General features: G+C 41.2%; 2 protein-coding genes across 2 annotated transcripts in view; one reads left to right on the forward strand and one right to left on the reverse strand.

Annotated features, from left to right (window-relative positions):
- pdss2 (prenyl (decaprenyl) diphosphate synthase, subunit 2) overlaps positions 1 to 3,852 on the reverse strand; it is a 31,073-nt gene extending 27,221 nt beyond the window's left edge. The window contains exon 1 of the mRNA XM_061082951.1: positions 3,375 to 3,852. Coding sequence (XP_060938934.1) covers positions 3,375 to 3,622 — 248 coding nt within the window. The 5' untranslated portion in view covers positions 3,623 to 3,852. The remainder of the gene's footprint in view (positions 1 to 3,374) is intronic.
- Positions 3,853 to 8,777: 4,925 nt separating this feature from the next.
- Positions 8,778 to 15,121, forward strand: part of sobpa (sine oculis binding protein homolog (Drosophila) a) — a 36,425-nt gene continuing 30,081 nt past the window's right edge. The window contains exon 1 of the mRNA XM_061083444.1: positions 8,778 to 8,873. Coding sequence (XP_060939427.1) covers positions 8,778 to 8,873 — 96 coding nt within the window. The remainder of the gene's footprint in view (positions 8,874 to 15,121) is intronic.

The following is a 15,121-nucleotide window of genomic DNA, read 5'->3' on the forward strand; positions in this document are numbered from 1 at the left end:
GCAGCAATAACGACAACATACCGCCCCTTTAGATCACGGGTTCTAAAACTTTTCAGCTACCAACTAAAGATGCCAGAGACATGCAACCCCCATTATCCCTGGAGTTTTTTTGAAACATACGAATTGGATTCATTTAACTTAGTTTGAAAAAAAAAAAAAGCACCTACATGCACATCTCTCAGTGTTCTCTGTGGTGCTGAAAATGGCCCTGCTGCAACTAATGCTGTCACTTATCTTTTATAATCATTTTAGAGGTTTAACTACTTTTTCTTATTCCTTTCTAACAATAATGGCTAAAATAAGCTTTTTCTAATTGCTTATACATTTTATTTGATTTCCAGTGCCTGGGGGTCCCGACCCTGGCTTTAATCAGACCATATGCCCAAATTCATTGCAAGACTATACTAGTGAGTTCCTAGAAGTGGCCCCACTCACCTTGTTACCATGTAAATAGATTTCTTTGTGGAATTACTCTCAGATTTACTTTGTTCGGTCCAGATGGAGTTTTAATTTACTTCCATGATCAACACTGATTTTTCTGCCACACTTGTACCTTGCAGGTGTGTTGCTTACAGAAGTGGTTACAGCTGGTATTATAAGATGTGTTGCTAATTGTTGTCGTAAACAGCTCACACAGTGTGTTTAAATGATACAAATGTTTCTGGATTACTGCACATCAATCTATAAAATAACATGACAATTAATAACAATCAAGATTTGCACACACAACCACTGCACCTAGTTAAGAATAAAAAATAGTTTTCTAGTATTTGGGTACTTTACATATGCCCCTTAAAGGAAAAACACCAAAGCTTCCAAATCCTCTGACTCAGCACTGAAAGAATGAAAGAAGATATGAGCTCCAGCAGTCTTTCACCACTGCCTCAACTCCATAATACTGTCGCGGCCATATAAGAGTTGTGTTATGTAACAATAAAAAATGATGGTAAAGGTAACATATCATTGCTCCTGTTAGAAGGAAGAAGACCCTAACTTGTTAGCACTTCAGTCTGATGGTGCTCACATGACAGAAATCACACATCTGTGAAAACTCTGCTCAACAGGCTTCACTTGTTCCACCAGGATGCACCACAGAGCACCACAGGAAGTCCTCCCTCAGAGCTTCAGACACTCTAGGTTAATAGACCGGCCCTGACTTTTTTCACCCAGTCAGCACATTACACCTTCATTTATAATTAGTTAACTTCTGTTGTATATGTACAGCATTTGTGCATGTTCTTATTCAGCTTATTTTCATATATTGTATTTTAACGCACATATTTTTACTTTCTATTTTACTCATACCTATATTTTGTATATCTATTCATTGTTATTGTCTTGGTCTGTATATATTTCAATTCTTGGCTGGAGCACCTGCAAGGAAACCCATTTCGCCTGGGATCAATAAAGTATTTCTGATTACCAATGTTGATATGTTATTACAAATAATACACACATATTGTATAGACTGTAGCTAGCACAAGAGACACTGTCAAGAAGATTGTTTTGATTACAAACAACTGTTGTATACCTGCATGTCTGCAGAGTAATGAAAGGGAATCCTATGGATGGCTGTTTGTGTGGAGGTGGGTGTGGTCAATTACCTGCAGGGTTTAAATTTTAAGCATTAAGAATGTAATAAAGTGATAAAGCACGAGAGGAGCAAACTACAGGCAGCTATAATAGTAATGCAGCTTTGCAATCATTAATTAACTTATGTCAGTAATACGTTGACGTTTGTTTCTTTTGCAAAAGTGAAATTCCACCTTTCCCTGAAGCTGGGACATCTTAGACATTATCCTGAACATTTATTAAAAAGTTCCTAATCTACATCTGAACCTACGGAAGCGTATTGCATTCACTTGAAAAAAAAAAAAAAGCTCTGGGTAAAAAAAAAAAAAAAAGTTCAAAAAACAGTTCGAACTTTTTTCCCCCCCCTGTTTTTCCGAGATAAAAATCCTGTTTTTCGAACATTTTTTTTTCCTGTTTTTCCGAGATAAAAATCCTGTTTTTCGCTCAAATTTTTTTCCATGCTTTTATTTTGAAAGTGACGTATAGCGTCCATAGACGTAGCGTCAAATAAACCTGAAAACATCAGTTGAAAGTCTCGACCATCTTTCGGGGGATATGCTACAGATGGGTTGAGGATAGTTTTTATTTCTGTCCCGTTAGTGGCTTTATTATAGAAGATGGATGTGTAGTTCCTGTTATAAGCAGGTTTGTGGTTGGGACTCTTGTTTTGAAAGGGGTTCTAACAGAAAGGGTTCTATCGATAAAGAAAAGTGTGAAGGAAAATAAACGAGTGTGATGTTCCGATTCAATAACCATCTCTCGTGTCCTCTTTCGGCTGAGGCCTCCTGACAGTAGAACAAACCGCTCGGCTACATTAGTCTGTTGCAGGGTCAGGCTGATACAGCAGCAACCATACTCCATGCATGTGAGAGCTTCAGGCAGGATTAAAGGGACTCTTACCTTTGTTGCATTTTAACACTTTTTGTGGATAAGGTTAAATTGGTATTAATAAGGTAATGACACTCTAAAATGCAAGACAGACCCACCAGGAGTTAAAACAAACAATTATTTCACTCTCGTAATATTTAGTGAAAACTTCAACCAATAAAATTCTTCGGACCGAAGGACCTTATTGGCCGACAGACCTGTCTGTTTGCTGCATGGAAACAGACAGGAAGCCCGTCTGCTTCTTGTGGCGCATTCGGGCCCGCGTCATCAAGGCGCGTCCTCAACTATAGGGTTTGTTTTGATTCCACGGCAGACAGTAGCGAGTATCGACCGTAGCGACTGACGATGGCAGACCAAAGTGGTCCACGGCGTACTGAAACAGCCGCTCCCAGGGGGAAAAACAAAAGAAAAAACACCGCGGATGGGAACGAGGGGGTGGGGCATTGGAGGAAGGCGGGATGATTCGAATGTGCTGTAATTCTCAAATGCAACAAAGGTAAGAGTCCCTTTAAGGGAACGCCTTTTCCGGAGAAAACTTAACCCAGAAAAACAGGATTTTTATCTCGTAAAAACAGAAAATAAAAAAGTTCGAAAAAAAAGGTTTTTTATCTCGTAAAATCAGAAAATACAAAAGTTCGAAAAACAGGAAAAAAAACAACAACTTCGAAAAACAGGAATAATCCTGTTTTTCGAAGTTTTTTTTTTTTTTACCCAAGGCTTTTTTTTTTATAAGTGAATGCAATACGCTTCTGTATGAACCTTTGCACAGAGAATTATGTTAATTACCCAGACTTTGAATGGAGTCTGCTCCATTCAAAAAATAATAACACAACTGGATAATAACACAGCTGTGTGTGTTAGCCCAGGAGTTGTCAGAGCGCTGGTGGAGCCGGGCAGAGAGCAGCATGTGTTACCTGGCGGTGCTGAGCAGCGGGTGCCGGGTCCCCACCAGCTTCCGGACGTGCATGGCCACATTGCTGAGCTCGTCGCTGAGCAGGCAGCGGAGGCTCATGAAGGAGGTGGGATACCCGACGATCTTCTCCGCGTCGGACACCACTTTGCTCCAGTTGGACGCTCCGGGGCTGGAGAACAGACTCAGCGTCCTCTGTCCCCGGCTCGACGCCGCCCGGCAGCACAGACGCGACCACGTAGTGAAAAGCATTTTCTCTGAAGACTCTGTTTCTATTTGGAGACAGTTGACTGAAGTGTCATTCAGGTTCTTGCTGCCATCTTCAAACGGTGTGACCGGATTTAACTGAGGCTAACGCTGTGACATGTTGTTAAACAGCGCCACGTCTGTAGTATTAATAAATAACTATGATTTAATATCCGGACACACCTAACACACTGTCTCTGGGAGAATAAGAAGCAGTTTCACAACACACGACCTGACACAGGGGGCTGCCATCTTTCTTTGCGTAATACGTTACGTCGTGAAACGTAGCGACGGCTGCTGCCAGATTCCGACACGCCCACTTTCTGAGAGCACAGTCAGTGATAGAATCTGTATGTAATCATGCATTGATTTAATATCATTAAATAAATAATAATATAATAATTGTGTCCTGCTATTTTGTCAAATTGCCACACAACATGAGACAACTTCTATATATTTTATATAAAAATTATTTTGTATATTTAAATCATATGTTTTAAATGCTATGCAAACACTTTTGTAATAAATATAAATTTGTATACATCACATACATTAGTGTTATAGTAATTTAATATATAATCAGATATTTTATCGTTATTGTTATTAGGTAAACTCATTTGTATATATATACCCATTGTTCAAAGCTGGCACCTGTAGATACCTCAAGTATTCTATTACTAAGCTCAATGAGATGGATATTTCTTTTCCAGGAATTTTACCTTGATTTTCTTCTTCCAAGTTACTAGTTTAAACAGATAATGTTCAAATTGGTTTGATTGGATTAAACCACCAGAAATCTTAATTTGAAAAGGTAGCAAACGGCAAGAATTAAATATATAGAAACTCAAAATGATCTTTATCTATGTGCTGCATTTACTTAAAAGGGAAATTGTAAGTTAATATAACATTATAATGATTTACAGCACAAAGTAACAATAACTTCACTTTATACTCGGCATAAAGATTACCACTGCCTTGAAAGTACACAGAATACATTTAGATGAAAGCCTTGTAAAGTCATCAAAATGTAAATTGACAAATGTAAACAGACAAAATATAAACTAATCGTTAGCAGATTTGTTTTTATCAAACAGAAATAGTAGCTGCAGTCTTACACAGTATCTATGGTTAGATAATATAAGGACCCCTGTGTTGTCCAATGTGATCTCCATTCTGATGTGTAAGTAATGTTTGATCATTGGAGAACATCATTTTTCATTGGATCATTCTGAAACATCACAAACATATTGTAACTGCTTTTGTCAATTCATTGGATATTATAGTTACAGCTGCATGTTTCCCATTTAGACAGATTACTATAAATCAAAAACATGTGTACAGAGATTTCACCTCAATGTGGAAACACTTAGGATCAAATCTGTCTTTGGTTTGGTCCTAACTCGTTGTTTGATTGAATTACGGCAGATAAAGAACTGCACATTTTAATGTTTATTTGTGTCCAAGACTACAATGAGGTAAAACATTTATTTGAAACCAAGGTAAAAAAAACGAACCTTGAGAGTATTCATGTTAACCACACTGTTGAAAACCAAGCTCTCATACAAAATCCTTGTGATGATATAACAGCTCCACAGTTTAGAGGGAAAAGACCCAGCAGAGTTATAACAATGCTTTCATTGAATCCTACTTCATATGCTTGTTACAGGACTGGAGACAAAGTCTGTTGAGGACAGCTTAAACAACACAGAGCTGCTGAATAGACTTATGAAACAAATGATGTGTTCAGGCTCAGCATCAGATTGTCCAGATTAAAATAGCTGCAGGCAATTTTAGAGTATTTAGGCATGTCACAGTATTTTATCATAACAAAAAGCACAACTTATAACACTGTTTCATTTAGATTATGTATGTTTTATTGTAATTTCCACAATATCTTCAGTTACTTCACATATTCATATCTCCAACTCTTCATGCATAATGTATCATCAGAAGCATTCCAGTTATAATCCACTATCCCTCTGCTATAGCCAAAGAAATACAGGAATTGTGTGCTACTGTTTTTTTGTAGGCGAGAGCTGCGCTGTAGCACTCAAGTCATCTCACCCTGACCCCATGTCACGGTTCACAGCTCCGGTTCCTGCTGGTTTCCCTGGCTGAAATGGGTGTCACCGCGCCCGTACAGCATCACCCTGCCTTCTCCGTGGCTCTCCACCTGTCGACTCATTGTAATTCCACTTAAAGTCAGAGGGCAGCATGTAGCACGCCGCTGTGACGGATAAATCAATGCCTGACGCTAAAATCATTTATTAAAGGGCCCCTGAGTCTGCCTCATGTGCCAATAACAGAACTGTTTTGCATTAACATAGAGGTTCTGGAATTCCCTTTTCAAACAACATGCTGTCAACATGTATCGTGCAAGACAGGCGTGTAAAACTGCTTTATATAAATATATATTCCAATATGTGTTTACATGTGTACGTTAACACATGTAGGGATACTATACAAAGGACTCGAATGTTTACTGTATGTGCATATGTAATCATGGCAGTATTTAATAAATGCAGGACATTTTTCCCCCTGGACAAATCTGTCTGTCTTTCTAAATGTCATGTTTTCACCCCAGGGCTGTTTGTTTGTTGGCTTGTTTGTTGTAACCAAGATTACGCAAAAACTACGAGAAGGATTACCGAGAAACTTGGTAACGGATGTGGGTCAGGGAAGAATCCATAAAATATTGGTGCAGATCTGGATCAAGAGGCAGATTCAAGAATGTCTTTCCCTCTTTCTTTAAAGTGCGAGAGGAGGCGTTTTCCAACAATCCCATTTATTTCCCAGATAATAATTCATGGACCTCGATAAAAAAAAGTGACTGAGTGTGTGCAATTTGATACAGATCCATCTAAAAGTTCTTATCCGGTTTATTTGGATGTGGTATAATCAGGGCACTGTTGGGACTTGGCGGAGTTATCCACTCATGAATGCTGTTCTAGTTGAAAAGGAATGCTTTTAAAAAGGGAATAATTTTGCTCCAGTTATTGTTTTAAACACTGAATTTGAGATACTTATTTTTATTGTTCAGTCAAATATACTGTGGGAAAAAAACATTATTTTCCTTTTTGAATTTTGATGATTTATTTAGTTCACATGTGGCCTTGTGCCCACTGATACAACCAAACTCACGGATTTCTGCAAACCTCTTTAATAAGAAAATATCTTAATGTGTAAGTCTTGAGACAACAGACACCTGTTGATGCTTATTTTGACCTTGCACATTGTTAGCTCATGGAACAACCTTGGGGAGAAGCAGCAGAACTCTAAAGGCCAAATGGAAACTTCATTTTCAGCATGATGATTCAGACATTGCAGAAGTAACACACCTCAGAAGTTTCCTTTGGCCTTGAGAGCATGTTGCACCTTTTCCCTCCTTATGATGAAGGATATGTTTTAAGCAACATTTCTCTTCTTATTCCACACTCACACACTTTCATTGCCTCAGTTGAGAAGACTCATGGAACACCTGCTCCAATGCACTTCTCACTACGCAACCTTCGCCTCCCATTTATTTCCTATGTCTGAGAGGGAAGAGGCCAATAAAACATTTGTTTCCTGTGGCGAAGTAAATTGACGAATGGCTTCACATGTGGTTCAACTTAGGCGAACTATGATCTGTGAAATCTGTCTCGGATTCACGTAACTCCATGTTCCAATGCAGCGTCAGATCACGTGACCCTGTCCTGTCAGTAGTCTTTTATAATTAATAAATAAACCAGTCACTTACAAAGAATGCAAACAATGAATATGAACTTAGTTAACGATTAAGAATTTTTCTTTTCAAATTTTTTTTGAAAAACAAAATACGCTTGAGCATGGAACAATTTTCCAAATATATAAAATGATATATGACTTTGCTCAAAGCTATAGAACGTGCAGGTAAGGGGGAGGGGCAGCAAGCAGAAGCAGGTTGTAAGGTTACACTCTGCTACAGAGATCAGGTGTTTTTGTTTACAGCTCAACTCTTTGTCTGTGTCTCTCACGTGTATGGCTCTGCTTTTTCATCCTGAGTGATTGTTTTCCTTTTCTTTTCTTTTCTTCATTTTTGCATCTGTAAAAATATCAACACGCCCGCTTGCCCATGAATCCTGCAGAGGATCTCCTGCTGCGTTCTCACATGGCCTCATATGGACATTCTGCAGTTTTTACTATAGGGGCTGGCAGGTGATACTCCGGAGAATGTCCAGATCCTCTCACTGGGACATTGGCGTTCTCAGATATACAGTGTATGTACAATGTGGCCCTGTTATGGCCCCTGATTGTGAAAAATCCTCAATGCAAAGATTAAAAAATATATATATATGAAGCCATCCAAGCAACAGCGACTACATTTCAAAAAGTCCTTGAGCAAGGCACTACTAGTCCAGGAAAAGTAGCGTTTACGACAGACTAATTGTAAAATAATTTTTTTCAGCATAGATCATTTCTATGAGGTGTCCAGAACAACATACTAAAAGTCCTAAGAAATTCTTGTTTAATATATAGAAATATATTTAATTCTCATCAATCCGAGATGAGTGCCAATAAGGCCAGGCAACAATACACCCCAATGGAGCTATATTTTTCCTTTACTCTTATCACAATGAAACTTTACACAATGAAAGTACCCATGAAAAGTAAAACATTTTTGTATTACAAGTTTCTTTGAAAATGACTTTTAATATGCAAATGAGCTATACACTAATCGAATTTGCCCAAAATACACCCAAATAGGCTACAGGCACCTGTTACCCGTGCGCACTGTCACCATGAGGGCGCAGCGCTAAGTGGATGCGAGCGCTCTGATTGCGCTCCATGGGAAAAGCGAGAAGAAATACCCCCCCCCCCCCACACTGATCACCAGCGCGTCATATCATGTTTCAGCGGACGCCCCTCCCCCTGTCTCGTTTCCCCCCCCCTCACTCAACCTCTCTCCTTTGACTCGCACGGGCGGCTCTCACCACTGGCGCACGGACCCGCGGAGGAGCACACGGCCGGAAGATGGCTGACTTGGCCGGGCGCAGAGAGCCCTCGGCGGCACCCCCCGCGTCCCCCGGGCCGCTGCGAAGCTGCGAGACGCCCGCCGTCTGGAGCCTGTGAACCGCCCCCCCCTCTACTCCCCCCTCCGCTCCCTCACCGCAAACATTGACAGGAGCACCGCAGAGACACCATGGCAGAGATGGAGAAAGAGGGCAGACCCCCGGAAAACAAGAGGAGCCGAAAGCCTGCGCACCCGGTGAAGAGGGAGATAAATGAGGAGATGAAGGTAAAAGGAAAAGGAGGCTCCGTCCGGCTGCATGCGATTACGCGTGGAAGCGGAGTGGATTTGTGCGTGCGTGCGTGTGCGTGCGTTCACCCAAATCTGCCACAATGCAGCCCAGGTGCAGGTGGCTGCATGAGGGTCCAACTCTGATTTGTGCTTTTCCTCTTTGCACAAGTTCTTTTGTCACATGCACATTCCAGCCCTCCGCTGCGCACCCAGCCCGGCCAGCGGTGCACGATGCGGCTCCGTCCGCCGCTCCTGTGCCCGAGTAAGTTTTGGAGCAGTGGAGAATCCGTGCGCGCTCCTGTCGCCTCTTGTCATTATTCCGCTGCCTTCCGTGGCTCACTGGGAGTCAATGGAAAACCCAGTGCGTCAGTGAAGGCGTCAGCAGAGCCTCTACTACTGCTCTTCATACTGTTCCACTCCGGCGCAGCGTTAGTGTAAATCAATGGGGGAACACTCGCGCAACCAAGATGTGTTTGTGCGTCCGTGTGGGTCTGCCTCTGAGCGTGTGTGTTTGTGTTTAGGTGCGTGTGTGTGCTGCCCAGATGCCCAGAGGCTTGTGATCCAGATGTGCGTATGTGTGTGTGTGTGTGTGTGTGTGTGTGTGTGCGCGCGCCAGCTTTTACGCATTCGACAGGAGCACAATGTCTCCAGTGTTCGGCCCTGCGCGATTATCCATCCCAATATTCAGCCACACGTTGTTTCTATTCGCTCGTGTGTGTGTGTGCGTGTCTTTTCCTCGGCGCACATTGTGATATCTGAGCCCTGAGCTCCGTGCGGTTCATTGTGGAGAAAGTGTCCCTGGCATGTGTGAGTGTGTGTGTGTGTGTGCGTGTGTGAGGCAAGCTGTGTGTCCGCTTTGTCTCCATCTCTTCATTGTTTGTACACATTTGGCTGGAGGCACACGAGCACCCAGAGGTTTTTTGGGGTTGTGAATGGATGTGCAGGCGATCACGCCGAGGATAATTGTGGAAATTGAGATTTTGAGGCTGTCAGAGAGGAATGAGATGGTGCTGGGGGGGGGGGGGGGGGGGGGGGGGAGTCCTGAAACAACCCTGGCATAAAGGCTTTTTGTATCCAGACCTCTCCAAAATACCATTTGTCACCGCTTCTTTTCTGAGACTGTAAAATCAAAGGGGGGGGGGGGGAAATGTGAATATTATTGATGATTAGATGAGTCTTTTAGGAGGGTGGGTGTGTGGGTGGGGGGGGGGGAAGTCAGCTGCCAAGATGCATTTATTATCATCACAGAGAAATAAGAAACAGGCAGTTAACTAGAATAATATGACAAGATAATGTTACATCTTAATCAATCGAGTAACCTTTTTATTTTTGTTTATTTTCAGTGTTGCAGCATTGAATAGAAGCAAAATCCTGAATTCTAATGATGTCCTTGCTATTTATAAAAAAATATATATGAACTGGAGATGAGTTCATTTAATAATGGAATTTTAACTACTTGTTAAACTGGAAAAAAAAACCTTGATAAGGATTAAAAATATGTTTCATGCTCTCCAGTTTGTGAAGGAACCCCAGTTAACCCTGCTTTGTGCTGCTGCCTGGTCCTGATGACAGGATGCAGAATGTGTGTGTGTGTGTGTGTGTGTGTGTGTGTGTGTGTGTGTGTGTGTGTGTGTGTGTGTGTGTGTGTGTGTGTGTGTGTGTGTGTGTGTTTGTATTGAGGGGGGTGTCAGGCAGGGTCTCACCATGAAATCCTCATTTCTTATCAGGGGAGCACTAGAGGTTGTCTCAGCGGAGCGTTAAAAATGGCACAAATATTTATGAGCATCCTTACGGCACAGTGAAGGGCCGTCTTGACATATTTAAGCACAAGTCCAAATTTCATTTAATCATTTAAATATTGTAACATAATTCATGTAAAATCTTTAATAAATACATTTTAACTCATGCTGTTTAAAAAAAACAAATGAGATGTCCTGTATTGCAATTCATCACACTTAAGAAATAATTACACAATGCCAGGAGTCAGTCAGAAATGATGTTTTAGTTGCAGCTCTGTGTGTTTTGCTTTTTGATGGTAGATTGTGTGACACTGGTCATTATTCAGGATTCAGTGAATTGACGTCACTTATAATATGTTGCGGAGAGCCGACATGTCAGCTAAACATCTCATTTGAGGGAAACAGCTTAAACTGTCTTCAATTTTATTTATTTTTTGCTTCAGGCTTATAACTGTAACGACAATCTGTCAAATGGTAGAGGAGGCACTATACACCCGACCAAGTGAAAGTGTGCATTTTTAGATGTGCCAATACAGAGTGTAAAAAAATATTAGTTCACAGCTGATTCACCTCATTGAACTGGGGATTGAACGGCTGACCTCCTGGTTTGTGAACGACCCGCTCCACCTCCCGAGCCACAGCCCCGATAATGTTGTATTGATGGTGTGAAGAAAAAGTTAGGGATGCTACTGAATGGAGCAGCAGATGTGGTTACGCTGTCAAAAAACATTAAGTTTGTTTGTAACTTACCTAGCACACACACACACACACAACACACACACACACACACACACACACACACACACACACACACACACACACACACACACACACACACACACACACACACACACACACACATACACACACACACACACACACACATACACGCACAGACACAAGCTGTTTGTCTACAAAGTGAATTTACACCTGTGATTTAAAACAAGTTTATCTCCATCCCAGAGAATATACAGTATGTTGCCCATACAATAACTCTATGGTCAAAATGTAGAATCTAGTTTTATAAAGTATGGATGTATTTAATTGGACAAGTGAAGCTGTGCCAAGTAAAAACACTTAGATACAAAGCCAAGTGTAAATCTGGAGCCAGAGTTATGGCTGTCAGAGTCCCCATATGCCATTTGTTGTACGCTGTAAGTGAATTTGAATGTCAAAACATTTATTTATAAAGTTCTCACACTAATCTTGTCTAAGTGTTCAGAACAAAGACTCTGTTCTTTTCTTTAGATTCTTTCAGCCTTAATATTTCAATCCAAGGCCAGAGGAAAAAACACGGACATAGAGCCACAATGTGCCCTTGTTGTGAGGGATCATGCTCTGAAAAACCCGCAGCCTGACAGTGTTTCCTTCATCTGGCTGCTTAATGTGTGCCACGGTAAAATAAGCCCCGGTGAGTAATCAAGGAGAAGAAGGAGGAGCGGGTATACGGAGGGGATAGGAGACGCTGCTGGAGAGTGGGGTAAGAAACAGGGGAGAAAGGAATGTATACAGCGCTGGGCTGGCTAAGCTGTAAAAACTGTAACCTGAGTGTCTCTGCTGGATCAGATATCAAGGAAAGTAGAGGGAAATGAAAGCAGAGGAGAGGGAGAGGCAGAGGAGGAGAGAGGGAGCGAGGGAGTGGAAAAGTGGAGTAGGAGGAGGCAAAAGGAAACTTGGCTTGTGGATTTGGGAATTTTATCACGGTGTTCTGTGACCTGCTCTGGTTTCCATCCACAAGGTATCCAGTTCCCACCAACGTCATTACCACAAATCCTACCGGCCGTGTCTGGGTCTTAGTGGAGGAGAACAAGAGGGAGACTGTGGACAAACAGGATTTTTATCATTATCTCCTGGCAGTGAAGAGCAGTACATTATGATTACAGTCCACTTAACCACTAATTATCCTCCAAATTTAAACGTAAACTCGCTGGAGGACCCAAGCGTCTGGAAAAACAACCAGATTGTCTATAAGTGGGTTCTGACTAAGGGGGGGCTGATGTTTTTCTTCTCGTCATCATTATATCAATGGTCTGATCCTCAGTGATCAACAACATAGGCAGAATTAAGAGCTAATAACTCTAAGGGTCTGAATGTATTGGTTGTTAACTACGCAGTGGCAAGATGGCGGCCTTGCGTATCCTGCGTCTGTTTGGTACTCGTCCTCAGTACTTAACGGGACACGTCTGCAAGATGCAATACCCACAAAAAAGGTTGGGGGAGTAGCGAGTCCTTGACAGGGTCAGTGGACACGTCATCAGGGGTACGTCTTAAGTGACAGAACCGGTGGACAGGCAGTGTGACCATGTGTGGAATTACCCAAATTTGTATTAAGTGTCACTGCCTGTTCTGTCTTGATCTTAGCATCGGCCAAATGTTTATCTCCTTAAATGTCTCCGTCTTTGTGTTGGTTTACCGAACAGGAACATGGTAGTTGCAGAGAACTGTGTGCTCATTACAGTTCTGTGTTGTGCCTCTACTGGAAGCCTCTAGTAACAACATAGTACCTAAGCAAGTATGTGGACAATAACGTTCATGATGCAGCCAGTTGTCTTTGCACATGTTTGGTTAAACTCCAAGTGAAACGTGGGCCCAAAAGGGTTAAATGAATTATTTATACCATTGACACAAGGGCCGGTGAAAATAAAGGAAACACCTTACTGCAAACTGCGATCCTGTTCTCCAGTGCAGCATCTAAAGTGACCATGAGGCTGACTAACCACCACTCTGACAGTGTCACTAATGTAGGTGTTTTTTTTTTACTGTGTTGATGCATTAGATTTGACTGGATGAAGGTGCATTAACAGTCATAAAGGGGCCATTCTGTGTTAAAACCATGTCTACTGCTCAAGGTGGAAAGTAGGCGGATCAGCATCTGCTTTAAACCCTTATGATAATTATACTTCTATTAGGCTGAGCCAGAGTAATCAGATTTTTTTTCACGTAGAACAAAACAGAGATGTGATTCTTTGTATGTGTGTGCTGTTTAAAGGAGACATATTATTCTTTTATGTTTACGTCTTCGCTTATGTTCAGAATACACACGACTTTCCTCTTATTGTCCATTGCTGCAGCTCCTCTTTTCAGTCTCTGTCTGAAACGCTTGGTTTTTAGCTTGTGTCTCTTTAAGGGCCTCCTTCTGATTAAGCCAAGTTTGCCCTGATTGGCCAGCTGGTCCACTCTGCTGTTATTGTTAACTGCTTCCAGTGCATGTAGGAAATGTCAGCCTCTACTCTCGCTTTACTTTGTTAGGGGGCGTGTCAAACTCTCCGTTAAGTCAGCATTATGCAAATGTGAGTTATTGTGCCATCATAATAACCCGGAAGTGTTGGCCGGACTACTGACGATTTTTAAGATTTTTTTTGGGGCCTTGAGGAGCTCCCTTCTGCAGACTTTGAATTTTATAACTTTGCAGAAGTTTTACATCATAGAAAAACTAGAACACACTAAACTAGAGGAAAGAAAAACTGAAACAGCATGTCTGCTTAACAATTTACCAATTGTTCAGACAAAACAAGTGAGGTTCCCCATTACATGGGAATACCAGTAGTAGTAACAGCTCTAGGAGAACAATGATATTGGACATATATTTAAAAACATCCATCATTTATCCTGTGTCACAGGATAGGGATTCTCTAACGACAAAACCATTCACTGGGCTGAATTGAGCAAGGGTGCTTTAATTTTTTTTTTTCAAATGGTAAAATGCTTTTAAAGCAGCATTTAATATTGATTTCCAATTCTTAACTTTTAGCCCATTGATTAGCAAGTAGTCAGTTTCAAGTTAATTTAATTAGCTTCTTCTTTGTTGTCCCACAGTGATATTGGTTGGGGCAAATAATAAGGTGGTGCTGGTGGTGTTTCCTGTGATTGGAGCGTTATTGAGTTTCAGACTGGTTTATTTGAAAGTTGATGTAAGAGAAAAAACCTCTGAGTGACATTTAGGCAGAAATATGTATTCAATGAATATCATAAAATGTATATATTTATCTTTTTGTCCAAATAAATGAGCTCAATAAATGTCATGATTTTGTAGGATTCATTCTCTGGGGACCATGATTATCCACTGCCAGTTTTATGGAAATGCAGCTAGTAGTTAAAATAACATGGGCTGAGGTATTGGTCAAAGGGAATTTGTGACCCAGTGGTCCTGTTTAGCAAATGATCAGGAAGGGGCAACCAAATCCTTCTGAATCATCCTCTGGGGACCATGATTATTCATGAGTAATTGTTCCCATATTGTGCTTTGGACCAATGTCTTGTACAGAAAGTAAAAACAGATGTAATTAGTGATCCCACCATCCCAGGGCCGTGCAGTTTAGCATTTAAATATCGAAAACATCTTAGTTTGGCTTGATCTCTACTTTCAGCTTTATTCTGTAGGAGTCTCTTAAAAGCGGCTGAGATGAATATTACATTACATTACATTATTACATTTCATTTAGCTGACGCTTTTATCCAAAGCGACTTACAATAAGTGCATTCAACCCTGAGGGTACAAACCAAGAA

The sequence above is a fragment of the Limanda limanda genome, chromosome 12 (assembly GCF_963576545.1).
Source record: "Limanda limanda chromosome 12, fLimLim1.1, whole genome shotgun sequence".
Lineage (NCBI taxonomy): Eukaryota > Metazoa > Chordata > Actinopteri > Pleuronectiformes > Pleuronectidae > Limanda > Limanda limanda.